The 13718-nt window shown below is 46.2% G+C and overlaps 1 protein-coding gene across 4 annotated transcripts in view; it reads left to right on the forward strand.

Moving 5' to 3' along the window:
* Positions 1–320: 320 nt before the first annotated feature.
* Positions 321–13718, forward strand: part of tax1bp1a (Tax1 (human T-cell leukemia virus type I) binding protein 1a) — a 43533-nt gene continuing 30135 nt past the window's right edge. Inside the window, exons 1-5 of one of the 4 annotated variants that reach the window (XM_036953326.1) lie at positions 321–516; positions 1227–1446; positions 10257–10359; positions 11935–12125; positions 12239–12397. In XM_036953326.1, the coding sequence (XP_036809221.1) occupies positions 1255–1446; positions 10257–10359; positions 11935–12125; positions 12239–12397 (645 nt within the window). In that variant the 5' untranslated portion in view covers positions 321–516; positions 1227–1254. The remainder of the gene's footprint in view (positions 517–1226; positions 1447–10256; positions 10360–11934; positions 12126–12238; positions 12398–13718) is intronic. The other 3 variants (XM_036953325.1, XM_036953324.1, XM_036953323.1) reach the window with 3 other exon arrangements.

The raw sequence follows: 13718 nt of genomic DNA on the forward strand, positions 1-13718 counted from the left end.
AAAAACAAATTCTTATTTACAATGACGGCCTAGGTAGTGGGTTAACTGCCTTGTTCAGAGGCAGAACGACAGATTTGTCAACTCAGGGATTCGCGCTAACCACTAGGCTACCCGCCGCCCCCTAGAACCCCCAGCGACTCACTCCATCATCACTCTGTGTTGTATACGTTTCGCACTATTCCCAGTGCAAGATGCAGCAACTGGGAAAATAACCTGACATTTTCCAGAGATAGCTACTGTATATTCATTAATTGCTTTATTGGTTTATACTTGCAAGTAGATTGTTTTGCGGCATCACCTCATTGGAATTTGCGCGTGGTGGAAATGGAATCTCTCTCCTCAGCACCGCCACCAACCCATCCCGGAAGTGACACCATCAGTTTTCACATTTCAGGAAAAGCATCAGCATCTTCAACGCTTTGACAACGGGGGTTGAAGATATTTCCACAACCGCGTTTGGACTGACACATTTGGCTTTCAAAACACAATTTGTCGCAGTTTGGATTCGTAAGACAGGTAATGAATCGATTCAAGCGGAAGAAATAGCTGTGATTGTCATATTGCTAGGGGATTTGGCCTACTAGCAAGACGTATAGCTAACACTGAGATTATTGCTAGCTAGCTAACAATATAAGCTAGTTTGTTGTCAGATCCGTTAGCCAACGTGACGTTAGTTAGCTACAAGGCCCTTGAAGGTTAATGCGGAGATCTTAATCGATCCAGTTGTCAATGAACATGATAGTTACGTTAGGGCAACGTTATATATGCGAACATTATAGCTATCTAGCTAATCATCTTAAGCGTGTTTGTGTCAGATACAGGCTCTTGGAAAATGTCAAGGGAATATTAGCTCGCTACCTAGCTATAGTTAGCAACTCCCCGTTCGCCTGTGGTAAATGAGACCTGTGCTGGCTGTGTTTGGGCGATCACTCGCTTCAGCTTTTGGAAGCCTATATTGTGGTTTTCTCTGGAGCCCATCTCATGCAGTCTGTTTGCCATCATGTCGTTATTTTAACATGTTTAGGCAGGCTTGGAATTCTTCCATGTTACATGTCAGTTCACTAGCAATGATTTACATTTGATTGTAAATGGGTAAAATATCAATATGATGTGTGTGTGTGTGAGAGAGGGGGGGGGGGGGGATATGCATGCCCAACCAGAAATGTTTTCATATCCCTTCCCTATATTCTTTCCCAAATTCTCTCCATTACTAATTTTCCCTGCAGTTCGGACAAATGAAGTGACAAACAGGATATGATGTCATCGTTCCAGGTGGTGGGCTCTTTGCCCAGCAGTGTCATCGGCGTCATGGAAACATCAAACTTTGCCCATGTCATCTTCCAGAACGTTGGGAAGAGCTTCCTGCCCCAGGAGGCACTGGAGTGTTGCTACACCCTCACCTCGTACATCACCCCCAACCCCAAAGACTGGGTGGGAATATTTAAGGTAACACAAACACACACATCCTACATCACTCCCCACTCCAAAGACTGGTGGGCATCTTTAAGGTACACCCTACCCTATTTACAACCCACCCCCAACGACCGGTGGGCATCTTTAAGCTACACCCCACCCAAAGACTGGGTGAGCGACACTAGATCTCCCTTAGCCCTGCACCAGTACTTCTCACACTGTATGGAGCATTGACTCATCAGACGCTATGCAGTCATCCTATGCAGTCATCACAGGGCCTAAATGTAGCCTCATGACCCTCCAAATAGAAGATTGGCCGTTAGGCCTCGTCGTGCCTCCAACTAGAAGATTGGCCGTCAGGCCTCGTCGTGTCTCCAACTAGAAGATTGGCCGTCAGGCCTCGTCGTGTCTCCAACTACAAGATTGGCCGTCAGGCCTCGTCGTGAATCCAACTAGAAGATTGGCCGTTAGGCCTCTTCGTGTCTCCAACTAGAAGATTGGCCGTTAGGCCTCGTCGTGTCTCCAACTAGAAGATTGGCCATTAGGCCTCTTCGTGTCTCCAACTAGAAGATTGGCCGTTAGGCCTCTTCGTGTCTCCAACTAGAAGATTGGCCGTTAGGCCTCGTCGTGTCTCCAACTAGAAGATTGGCCGTTAGGCCTCTTCGTGTCTCCAACTAGAAGATTGGCCGTTAGGCCTCGTCGTGTCTCCAACTAGAAGATTGGCCGTTAGGCCTCTTCGTGTCTCCAACTAGAAGATTGGCCGTTAGGCCTCGTCGTGTCTCCAACTAGAAGATTGGCCGTTAGGCCTCGTCGTGTCTCCAACTAGAAGATTGGCCGTCAGGCCTCGTCGTGTCTCCAACTAGAAGATTGGCCGTCAGGCCTCGTCGTGTCTCCAACTACAAGATTGGCCGTCAGGCCTCGTCGTGAATCCAACTAGAAGATTGGCCGTTAGGCCTCTTCGTGTCTCCAACTAGAAGATTGGCCGTTAGGCCTCGTCGTGTCTCCAACTAGAAGATTGGCCGTTAGGCCTCGTCGTGTCTCCAACTAGAAGATTGGCCGTTAGGCCTCTTCGTGTCTCCAACTAGAAGATTGGCCGTTAGGCCTCGTCGTGTCTCCAACTAGAAGATTGGCCGTTAGGCCTCTTCGTGTCTCCAACTAGAAGATTGGCCGTTAGGCCTCGTCGTGTCTCCAACTAGAAGATTGGCCGTCAGGCCTCGTCGTGTCTCCAACTAGAAGATTGGCCGTCAGGCCTCGTCGTGTCTCCAACTAGAAGATTGGCCGTCAGGCCTCGTCGTGTCTCCAACTAGAAGATTGGCCGTCAGGCCTCGTCGTGTCTCCAACTAGAAGATTGGCCGTCAGGCCTCGTCGTGTCTCCAACTAGAAGATTGGCCGTCAGGCCTCGTCGTGTCTCCAACTAGAAGATTGGCCGTCAGGCCTCGTCGTGTCTCCAACTAGAAGATTGGCCGTCAGGCCTCGTCGTGTCTCCAACTAGAAGATTGGCCGTCAGGCCTCGTCGTGTCTCCAACTAGAAGATTGGCCGTCAGGCCTCGTCGTGTCTCCAACTAGAAGATTGGCCGTCAGGCCTCGTCGTGTCTCCAACTAGAAGATTGGCCGTCAGGCCTCGTCGTGTCTCCAACTAGAAGATTGGCCGTCAGGCCTCGTCGTGTCTCCAACTAGAAGATTGGCCGTCAGGCCTCTTCGTGTCTCCAACTAGAAGATTGGCCGTTAGGCCTCTTCGTGTCTCCAACTAGAAGATTGGCCGTTAGGCCTCTTCGTGTCTCCAACTAGAAGATTGGCCGTTAGGCCTCGTCGTGTCTCCAACTAGAAGATTGGCCGTTAGGCCTCGTCGTGTCTCCAACTAGAAGATTGGCCGTTAGGCCTCGTCGTGTCTCCAACTAGAAGATTGGCCGTTAGGCCTCTTCGTGTCTCCAACTAGAAGATTGGCCGTCAGGCCCCGTCGTGTCTCCAACCAGAAGACAGGCCGTTAGGCCTCGTCGTGTCTCCAACCAGAAGATTGGCCGTTAGGCCTCGTCGTGTCTCCAACTAGAAGATTGGCCGTTAGGCCTCGTCGTGTCTCCAACTAGAAGATTGGCCGTTTTTTGTTTTAATCTTTCATCAACCTGATTCTTTTCTCTATTTCAGTGTTTTGTTTTTTTGCCCTTACACTACACAGCTGATTCAAATGATCAAAGCTTGATGATTAGATGGTTATTTGAAACAGCTGTGTAGTGCTAGGGCAAAAACCAAAATGTGCACCCCTTGGGGTCGCGAGTTCCGAGTTTGGGAAATCCTGGCCTATTTCCTTCTACAGAGATGTTTCCAGTAGCTGTGGTATGGTTATTCAATGTGCAGAGTGAGGTGGGAGGAGGAAGGGAGAACAGATAGGTGTTGCTGGGGGGTATTTTCTGGTCTGTCTCTCTGGTCTAACCAGATCTTTATTTTTCATTGCAACCCCCCCCCCCCCCCCCCCCCCCCCACACACACACACACACTCACATCCTTATTTCTTTCTCTCACTTTCTCTCTCTTCCACCTCTCCTTCTCTTGTTTCCCCCTCCCTCCCCCTCTCTCTATATATCTCCTCTTTCATCAGGGCCATCAAATTTCACACTGAATTAACAGGAAATGTGAACGAGGAAGCTTAATGTCTCGTAAAGACAAAAAGCAAACATTTATCATCTTTTAAGAAGTTACTTCAAATCCACCCAGCTCAATTAAAAAGGAACAAAGATGGTGGGTTTATTTGGAAAATGTAGATTGGAAAATGTAGATGGTTAGTCTGCACTAATGAAAACTGTTTCATGGTGAAGCGTTGGGAGTGTGATAAAGAGCTGTGTATTTCCGCAGCTAGAGGTGGTAGGCTTTTCCCATGAAAAGCGTGGCATGAAAGAGTGAAACTCAGCCACAGGAGGAATTATTAAAAAAATGTCAGTTTTTCAACCCAACACTCCTCCCTCCCTTTTCACCCTTCTCACACTTTTATCTTCTAATGCTTTTTTCTTGTGCCATGACACTACCCCTCCCCCCATCCTCCCCGGCTCTCACTGTATGTGTGTGTGTGTGTGAGTGATTGCACTACTGAGAGAGCTCCAGACACATACATCTAGCACAGCTGCTTGGGCACTTACTCACATTACCCTTGACACACACACAGACACCCTGAGGCTCTCTGACACAAAATATGTAGGTTAGGTACAGGCTCCCCCTACTGGCTGTATACTGTCATTAATACTGTCTTCTAAAACCTGGGATTGGCATCACAAGGCCTTGATGATACCATGATAATATTCCTACACTTATCACACTTATCCATATATCAAACAAAGTAAGATTGGAATGAGATTTAAGTTTTAAGACCTATTTTTTTTGTAATGCAATTAGAAGCTTAAATGGACTTGTATCAACTCTTAAGATTTAAAACACACACCTCTGGAAAAGCCCCTGATTCAGGAGGTAGTGGAGTTGTGGCATGTTGCTGGGAGAAACCCGTGCAGTAAGAGTGTAATTAACGTGTCATCGGACCGTGTGCATACCCCTCTAATTCGTGATGGATGGCAGCTTGGTCTGTGATTATTTTATAACATCACTCCTGAGTCTGAACACTCCAAACCAAACTCCAGTCACCTGCAACCCTCCACTATACAATTACCAAATCATTTATGTGTTTAAACCTCCCCGTAGATCAGCGTTTCGCAAACTCCATCCTCTGGACCCCAAAGGGTGCACGTTTTGTTTTTTCCCTAACACCTAAGCTTGATGTTTAGTTGATTATTTGAATCAGCTGTGTAGTTCTAGGGGAAAAACCAAAACGTGCACCCCTTGGGGTCGCGAGTTCCGAGTTTGGGAAATCCTGGCCTATTTCCTTCTACAGAGATGTTTCCAGTAGCTGTGGTATGGTTATTCAATGTGCAGAGGGAGGTGGGAGGAGGAAGGGAGAATAGATAGGTGTTGCTGGGGGATATTTTCTGGTCCTGAGGACCGAGTTTGGGGAACCCAGACTTAGACTAACACACAGACAGACACACACACACACACACACACACAGAGAGACACACACACACTTGGGTATAAATAATGTTCTCACCTGAATAGAGTTAGATATTTATTATTATCACATGGAATTTCACCTGCATTCTGAGTAGGCCCTACATGCATTACTCTACTTTCTAATATCACACCAATTACTGTCAACATACTAAAAACACGATCACCCTCGCACAGAACATTGTCATCAAACTAACAATCATCATCACTCCGAACATTGTTATTTCATTAATAGTGGATGTTGTCATCAAGGTAGGGCTGGTATCACAGTATTTTATTTGTTGTTGACGGTATTTGTCGGTGTTTTTTGTTTTTGAATAATATAAGTTCTAAATGTGCTTTATGAGTAGTGTGATCATAGGGTAGCAACACATACATTCTAATGTATTTCAATTGGTCTTTCTCAATTCTGATTGTTTTATACTGTTCAATTCAACCCCACAAAAATTCAGCATTTTAATACAATTGTGCACTTCCTGTACTCATTTGCGAGAATTTCCACACTGCCATGTAGGGTCCACGATATGGGCAAACAATCTAGGCCTTATTTTTTTACCAAATGTTGCAGTTTGACTTGTGGTTTAGATCAAAACACTTTGGTGAACTGTTGGAATCATGGAAATATAACTATTATTCTAATTCTATAGTTAGAATATAATAAATAGTGGGCACTTTTGAATACGGTGTTTGACATGACATTAAATGAAAATGCCAGGGAGGAGTTATTGTGACAGGGTAGGAACCAAAGTGTTGACAAGTGTTTCTTAGGGGACCCTATAATCTTTGGCTACATTTAATGTTTTCTCTTAGCAACTTTATAGCTAACATTCTTGCTTTGTGTATTCCTCTTTGATTTAGAAGATACTGTTGCACAAAAAACATTCAGCTGTAGGTCTACGCCATCACTGGTATTATCAGGCTGTATAGCTTGTTATGTTTGCTCTGACCTAGTTAATTTATTAGCTCGCTAGCAATTAGCCTTAGATTTAGGCCCAATTTGCTAAGAAAAAACAAATTGCTGTTTGCTGATGTAAGAAACACAAAATTATAGTGTAATTTATAGAACACTAGTGGATTTATATTAAGAAGAAAAGTGAAAACAGCATCGTTGTCATCAACATTGTTGCATGTGCTGCATTATTAATATCTGGCCAAGGCTTTCGACTCTGTCAATCACCACATCCTCATCGGCAGACTCAGCAGCCTTGGTTTCTCAAATGATTGCCTCGCCTGGTTTACCAACTACTTCTCTGATAGAGTTCATTGTGTCAAATCGGAGGGTCTGTTGTCCGGACCTCTGGCAGTCTCTATGGGGGTGCCACAGGGTTCAATTCTTGGACCGACTCTCTTCTCTGTATACATCAATGAGGTCGCTCTTGCTGCTGGTGAGTCTCTGATCCACCTCTACGCAGACGACACCATTCTGTATACTTCCGGCCCTTCTTTGGACACTGTGTTAACAACCCTCCAGGCAAGCTTCAATGCCATACAACTCTCCTTCCGTGGCCTCCAATTGCTCTTAAATACAAGTAAAACTAAATGCATGCTCTTCAACCGATCGCTACCTGCACCTACCCGCCTGTCCAACATCACTACTCTGGACGGCTCTGACTTAGAATACGTGGACAACTACAAATACTTAGGTGTCTGGTTAGACTGTAAACTCTCCTTCCAGACCCATATCAAACATCTCCAATCCAAAGTTAAATCTAGAATTGGCTTCCTATTTCGCAACAAAGCATCCTTCACTCATGCTGCCAAACATACCCTTGTAAAACTGACCATCCTACCAATCCTCGACTTTGGCGATGTCATTTACAAAATAGCCTCCAATACCCTACTCAACAAATTGGATGCAGTCTATCACAGTGCAATCCGTTTTGTCACCAAAGCCCCATATACTACCCACCATTGCGACCTGTACGCTCTCGTTGGCTGGCCCTCGCTTCATACTCGTCGCCAAACCCACTGGCTCCATGTCATCTACAAGACCCTGCTAGGTAAAGTCCCCCCTTATCTCAGCTCGCTGGTCACCATAGCATCTCCCACCTGTAGCACACGCTCCAGCAGGTATATCTCTCTAGTCACCCCCAAAACCAATTATTTCTTTGGCCGCCTCTCTTTCCAGTTCTCTGCTGCCAATGACTGGAACGAACTACAAAAATCTCTGAAACTGGAAACACTTATCTCCCTCACTAGCTTTAAGCACCAACTGTCAGAGCAGCTCACAGATTACTGCACCTGTACATAGCCCACCTATAATTTAGCCCAAACAACTACCTCTTTCCCTACTGTATTTAATTAATGTATTTATTTTGCTCCTTTGCACCCCATTATTTTTATTTCTACTTTGCACATTCTTCCATTGCAAAACTACCATTCCAGTGTTTTACTTGCTATATTGTATTTACCTTGCCACCATGGCCTTTTTTTGCCTTTACCTCCCTTCTCACCTCATTTGCTCACATTGTATATAGACTTGTTTATACTGTATTATTGACTGTATGTTTGTTTTACTCCATGTGTAACTCTGTGTCGTTGTATCTGTCGAACTGCTTTGCTTTATCTTGACCAGGTCGCAATTGTAAATGAGAACTTGTTCTCAACTTGCCTACCTGGTTAAATAAAGGTAAAATAAAATTGACAATGCAGACTGAACGCAAGTGTCTCGTTGTCGAGGAATGTGAAAATGCGCTCCTCAAGTGACAGGGGGCGACATTGATATGATTACATCTCTCTCCCACCATTTATAAGTATGTTTAAAATTAGAACCTCTTTCTCTTCTGTGTCTGCTTCCGTTTAAACTAGGCTCTGCTGCTCCCCTCTGTCAGCACTTACACACACACCTCCTCCCAGCCTCTCCAAGGAGAGAGGGGAGAACTGGCAAGGAGTGAGGGAGGGTTTGTGGTTTCAAATAAATGTTTCCATCCCTGTAATTGTATGTGGTACATTATTTTTGTTTAGCCTACTGTTACATGAGAATGAGAACAGGACTGGTGTGCATGATGGGAAACAAACCCATCTTCAACCAATCACAACTCGGCTGTGAAATACAATACCGGTGAAAAGTTTTAGAACACCTATTCATTCAAGGGTTTTTCTATATTTTGTCTATTTTCTACGTATCAGAATAATAGTGAAGACATCAAAACTATGAAATAACACACATGGAACAATGTAGTAACCAAAAAAGGGTGAAACAAATAGACACCCTTTGCCTTGATGACAGCTTTGCACATGCTTGGCATTTTGTCAACCAGCTTCATGAGGTAGTCACCTGGAATGCATTTCAATTAACAGGTGTGCCTTAAAAGTTCATTAGTGGAATTTATTTCCTTCTTAATGCGTTTGAGCCAATCAGTTGAGTTGTGACAAGGTATGGGTGTACAGAAGCTAGCCCTATTTGGTAACAGACCAAGTCCATATTATGGCAAGAACAGCTCAAATAAGCAAAGAGAAACAACAGTCCATCATTACTTTAAGACATGAAGGTCAGTCAATCCGGAACATTTCAAGAACTTTTAAAGTTTCTTCAAGTGCAGTCGCAAAAACCATCAAGCACTATGATGAAACTGACTCTCATGAGGACCGCCACAGGAAAGGAAGATCCAGAATTACCTCTGCTGCAGATGATAAGTTCATTAGTTACCAACCTCAGAAATGGCAGCCCAAACAATTGCTTCATAGTGTTCAAGTTACAGACACATCTCAACATCAACTGTTCAGAGGAGACTGTGTGAATCAGGCCTTCACGGTCAAATTGCTGCAAAGAAACCACTTCTAAAGGACACCAATAAGAAGAAGAGACTTGCTTGGGCCAATAAACACGAGCAATGGACATTAGACTGGTGGAAATTTGTCCTTAGGTCTGGAGTCAAAATTTGAGATTTTTTTGTTCCAACCGCTGTGGCTTTGTGAGACACAGAGTAGGTGAGCGGATGATCTCTACATGTGTGGTTCCAACCTTGAAGCATGGAGGAGGAGGAGGTGTTATGGTGTGGGGGTGCTTTGCTGGTCACACTGTGATTTATTTAGAATTCAAGGCACATTTAACCAGCATGGCTACCACAGAATTCTGAAGCGATACGCCATCCCATCTGGTTTGCGCTTAGTGGGACTATCATTTGTTTTTCAACAGAACAATGACCCAGCACACCTCCAGGCGGTATGAAGGGCTATTTTACCAAGAAGGAGAGTGATGGAGTGCTGCATCAGATGACCTGGCCTCCACAATCCTCCGACCTCAACCAAATTGATATGGTTTGGGATGAGTCGGACCGCAGAGTGAAGGAAAAGCAGCCAACAAGTGCTCAGCATATGTGGGAACTCCTTCAAGACTGTTGGAAAAGCATTCCAGGTGAAGCTGGTTGAGAGAATGCCAAGAATGTGCATTCATGAAGGCAAAGGGTGGCAATTTGAAGATTCAAATATAAAAAATATTTTGATTTGTTTAACACTTTTTTGGTTACTACATGATTCCATATGTGTTATTTCATAGTTTTGATGTCTTTCACTATTATTCTACAATGTAGAAGATAGTCAAAAGAAAGAAAAACCTCTGTATGAGTAGGTGTTCTAAAACTTTTGACCGGTAGTGTACGTTTCACTTTTCGGCTGCTGGGCTGTTCAACTTGTTGATCTTGCTTTGGGCAATACCACTCTTTTGTATTATGATTAACAAGGTACGTAACAGGTATTTGTGAGATCCTAGTCTTGCTGTGTGTCCTGTGTTGGTGTGAGAACAAAATGCCAGTGTGTATGTTTTAGCTGTAGCCTGTCCTCCTGCGTTGGGTCTGTAGGTGGGTTGGAACACAGCGAGGGATTACTACACTTTCCTGTGGTCTCCCATGCCGCAAGACTACCAACCTGGAAGCACCGTACACAGGGCTGTGGTGTTCCAAGGTACACACACACACACTTACTTAGGACCGTACACACACACACACCGAGCATGGGAAGCACTGTGGTATGCAAAGGTAACCTCATGATTTAACAGTCCCTATATTAAACCAGCTACCTTATTTTATTGATGGAATACAACCGCAACCGTGGTCAGAGACTTGAACACCTCTCTCTGTCTCTCTGTCTCTCTGTGTGTGTGTGTGTAGGGATATTACACACACATGCTACATGGAGGGCCGCTGATCTGGTTTTACAGGGGCTGACATGGTCTCTGTGGTGTCAGTGGAACTCTGTGACTTCTGCATGTGTTTCTATCACGGACAGTGATCTTTACCTCAAATACAGTGCAGTTGAATTACTGGACTTTTACTCTTATTGAATGAAGTGTTTACTATGAGTAGAAGATGTGGAAGATGAGTGATTTTATTTTATTAGATTTAGACAGTCAGGATTCACAGTGCCTCTCAGAGTGCTGATCTATGGTTCATTTTTGTGTTTTTAGATCATAATGCATATGATGATATGGGCATGTGGGGACCAGATCCTAGATCAGCACTTCTTCTAAGGGATGGGCACGGTTATTCGAATATCTGATCGGAAGTGATTATTCGGTTACTTGAGAGAGTAGCCTATTTTAACAATGAAAAGACTTTGTCTGAAATGAAATAAAATGATATGTGACGTTGCTAAATAGCCTATAAGGATAGACCATTAGATTGAACAGTTTAATAAAACAACAGTTTAATGACAGTTTTTACAAGGGTGCCCCATTTAAAAAAGGACACCATTACCCTACACACCCGTTTCACACCTGTAGCTTGTCGTCGTTGTCTGTCAAGGCGTTACAGTCAGAGGCTTCATGGGAAGATAAAGATTTTAGTCATGCAAAATGGAATTAAAATGACAGAATTCGGTTGGCTAAATGAGAAGAAGCAGGATACAATGATCAACCAACCGGTGGGCTGTTGTTGTAGACAAGGATGAGGAGCGCAGCAAAAAAGACTCAGTTATCGTTGCTACTTTAGCACGCTAGCTGGCTAACTTAACTGTCTACTGTCTACTGTTATTATTGGGAATGTGATTAAAAATGAGGCAACAGTGTGCTTTAGGACCATGAGGATGCCTCCGAGCAGTCTGATAGGCTTTGGAGTGTTTATCTGACTGGTCAAAAAATAATAATAATTATGTCCCACCCACTTCTAAAACCAAAGTTGCGCACCTGGTCACACACACCGGCCCCTGCTCCTCCTTTCCCGCCCCTACACCACCTTCTGCTGAAGCAAGTAGAGTGTAGTTCACCAGCTTCCTCTAGAGTCCAGTGAGCAAGTCTCCATTGAAGTAATTTACAAAAAAAAATAATATCTTTAAAACATGTATTTTGACTATTTGGATATCCAGGAAAAAGTCACGATATTATTCTTATAGTTAAATCATTTCAAATGCCCATCCCTGTCCTACTCTGATACTCTTTATGAATACTCTAGATGAAATAAACGCAACCAATTCACCTGACGATACTGTCTCAAAATGCCAGGCCCTTCCTAACTTTTTCCAACTCGGTCTCCCCCTTTGCAGGGTACTATGTTCCCAAGAGTGACGGGGAGTTTTATCAGTTCTGTTACGTCACACACACGGGTGACATCAGAGGCGCCAGCACACCTTTCCTGTTTCGCCCGGCCACGCCCACCGAGGACTGTCTTACCGTTACCGAGGATGACAGCAACTCAGACATTCTGGTGGTGACCACCAAGAGCAGTGTGCTGGAGGTACACACACACACACACACACACACACACACACACACACACACACACACACACAGTATAGCTGTCTAAATGTTACTGGTACACAGTCTCCTCTTCTATCCTCTGGTGAGAAGCAGCGTGTAGAGGAGGCGCAGCAGGAGCGCAGGGAGCTGTTGAAGACCATGCACCACCTGCAAGAGGAGAAGCAGCAGCTGCAGGAGGAGCACAGGAGGCTGCACAGAGAGAGAGAGCAGGAGAGGGAGACCTGCAGCCTGCTACGCACACACAACCAGGTGAGGGAGGGAGACCTGCAGCCTGCTACGCACACACAACCAGGTGAGGAAGGGAGGGGAGAGACCTGCAGCCTGCTACGCACACACAACCAGGTGAGGGAGGGAGGGAGAGAGACCTGCAGCCTGCTACGCGCACACAACCAGGTGAGGGAGGGAGAGAGAGACTTGCAGCCTGCAACGAAAACACAACCAGGTGAGGGAGGGAGGGAGACCTGCAGCCTGCTACGCACACACAACCAGGTGAGGGAGGGAGAGAGACCTGCAGCCTGCTAAGCACACACAACCAGGTGAGGGAGGGAGAGAGACTTGGAGCCTGCTAGGCAAACACAACCAGGTGAGGGAGGGAGAGACCTGCAGCCTGCTACGCACACACAACCAGGTGAGGGAGGGAGAGAGACCTGCAGCCTGCTACGCACACATAACCAGGTGAGGGAGGGAGAGAGACCTGCAGCCTGCTACGCACACACAACCAGGTGAGGGAGAGAGACCTGCAGCCTGCTACGCACACACAACCAGGTGAGGGAGAGAGAGAGACCTGCAGCCTGCTACGCACACACAACCAGGTGAGGGAGGGGAGAGAGACCTGCAGCCTGCTACGCACACACAACCAGGTGAGGGAGGGGAGAGAGACCTGCAGCCTGCTACGCACACACAGCCAGGTGAGGGAGAAAGACCTGCAGCCTGCTATGCACACACAACCAGGTGAGGGAGGGAGAGACCTGCAGCCTGCTACGCACACACAACCAGGTGAGGGAGGGAGAGAGACCTGCAGCCTGCTACGCACACACAACCAGGTGAGGGAGGGAGAGAGACCTGCAGCCTGCTACGCACACACAACCAGGTGAGGGAGGGAGAGACCTGCAGCCTGCTACGCACACACAACCAAGTGAGGGAGGGAGAGAGACCTGCAGCCTGCTACGCACACACAACCAGGTGAGGGAGGGAGGGAGACCTGCAGCCTGCTACGCACACACAACCAGGTGAGGGAGGGAGACCTGCAGCCTGCTACGCACACACAACCAGGTGAGGGAGGGGAGAGAGACCTGCAGCCTGCTACGCACACACAACCAGGTGAGGGAGGGAGGGAGAGAGACCTGCAGCCTGCTACGCGCACACAACCAGGTGAGGGAGGGAGAGAGAGACTTGCAGCCTGCTACGCACACACAACCAGGTGAGGGAGGGAGGGAGGGAGAGAGACCTGCAGCCTGCTACGCGCACACAACCAGGTGAGGGAGGGAGAGAGAGACTTGCAGCCTGCAACAAAAACACAACCAGGTGAGGGAGGGAGAGAGACTTGCAGCCTGCAACGCACACACAACCA

The sequence above is a fragment of the Oncorhynchus mykiss genome, chromosome 18 (genome assembly GCF_013265735.2).
Source record: "Oncorhynchus mykiss isolate Arlee chromosome 18, USDA_OmykA_1.1, whole genome shotgun sequence".
NCBI classification, from domain to species: Eukaryota; Metazoa; Chordata; class Actinopteri; order Salmoniformes; family Salmonidae; genus Oncorhynchus; species Oncorhynchus mykiss.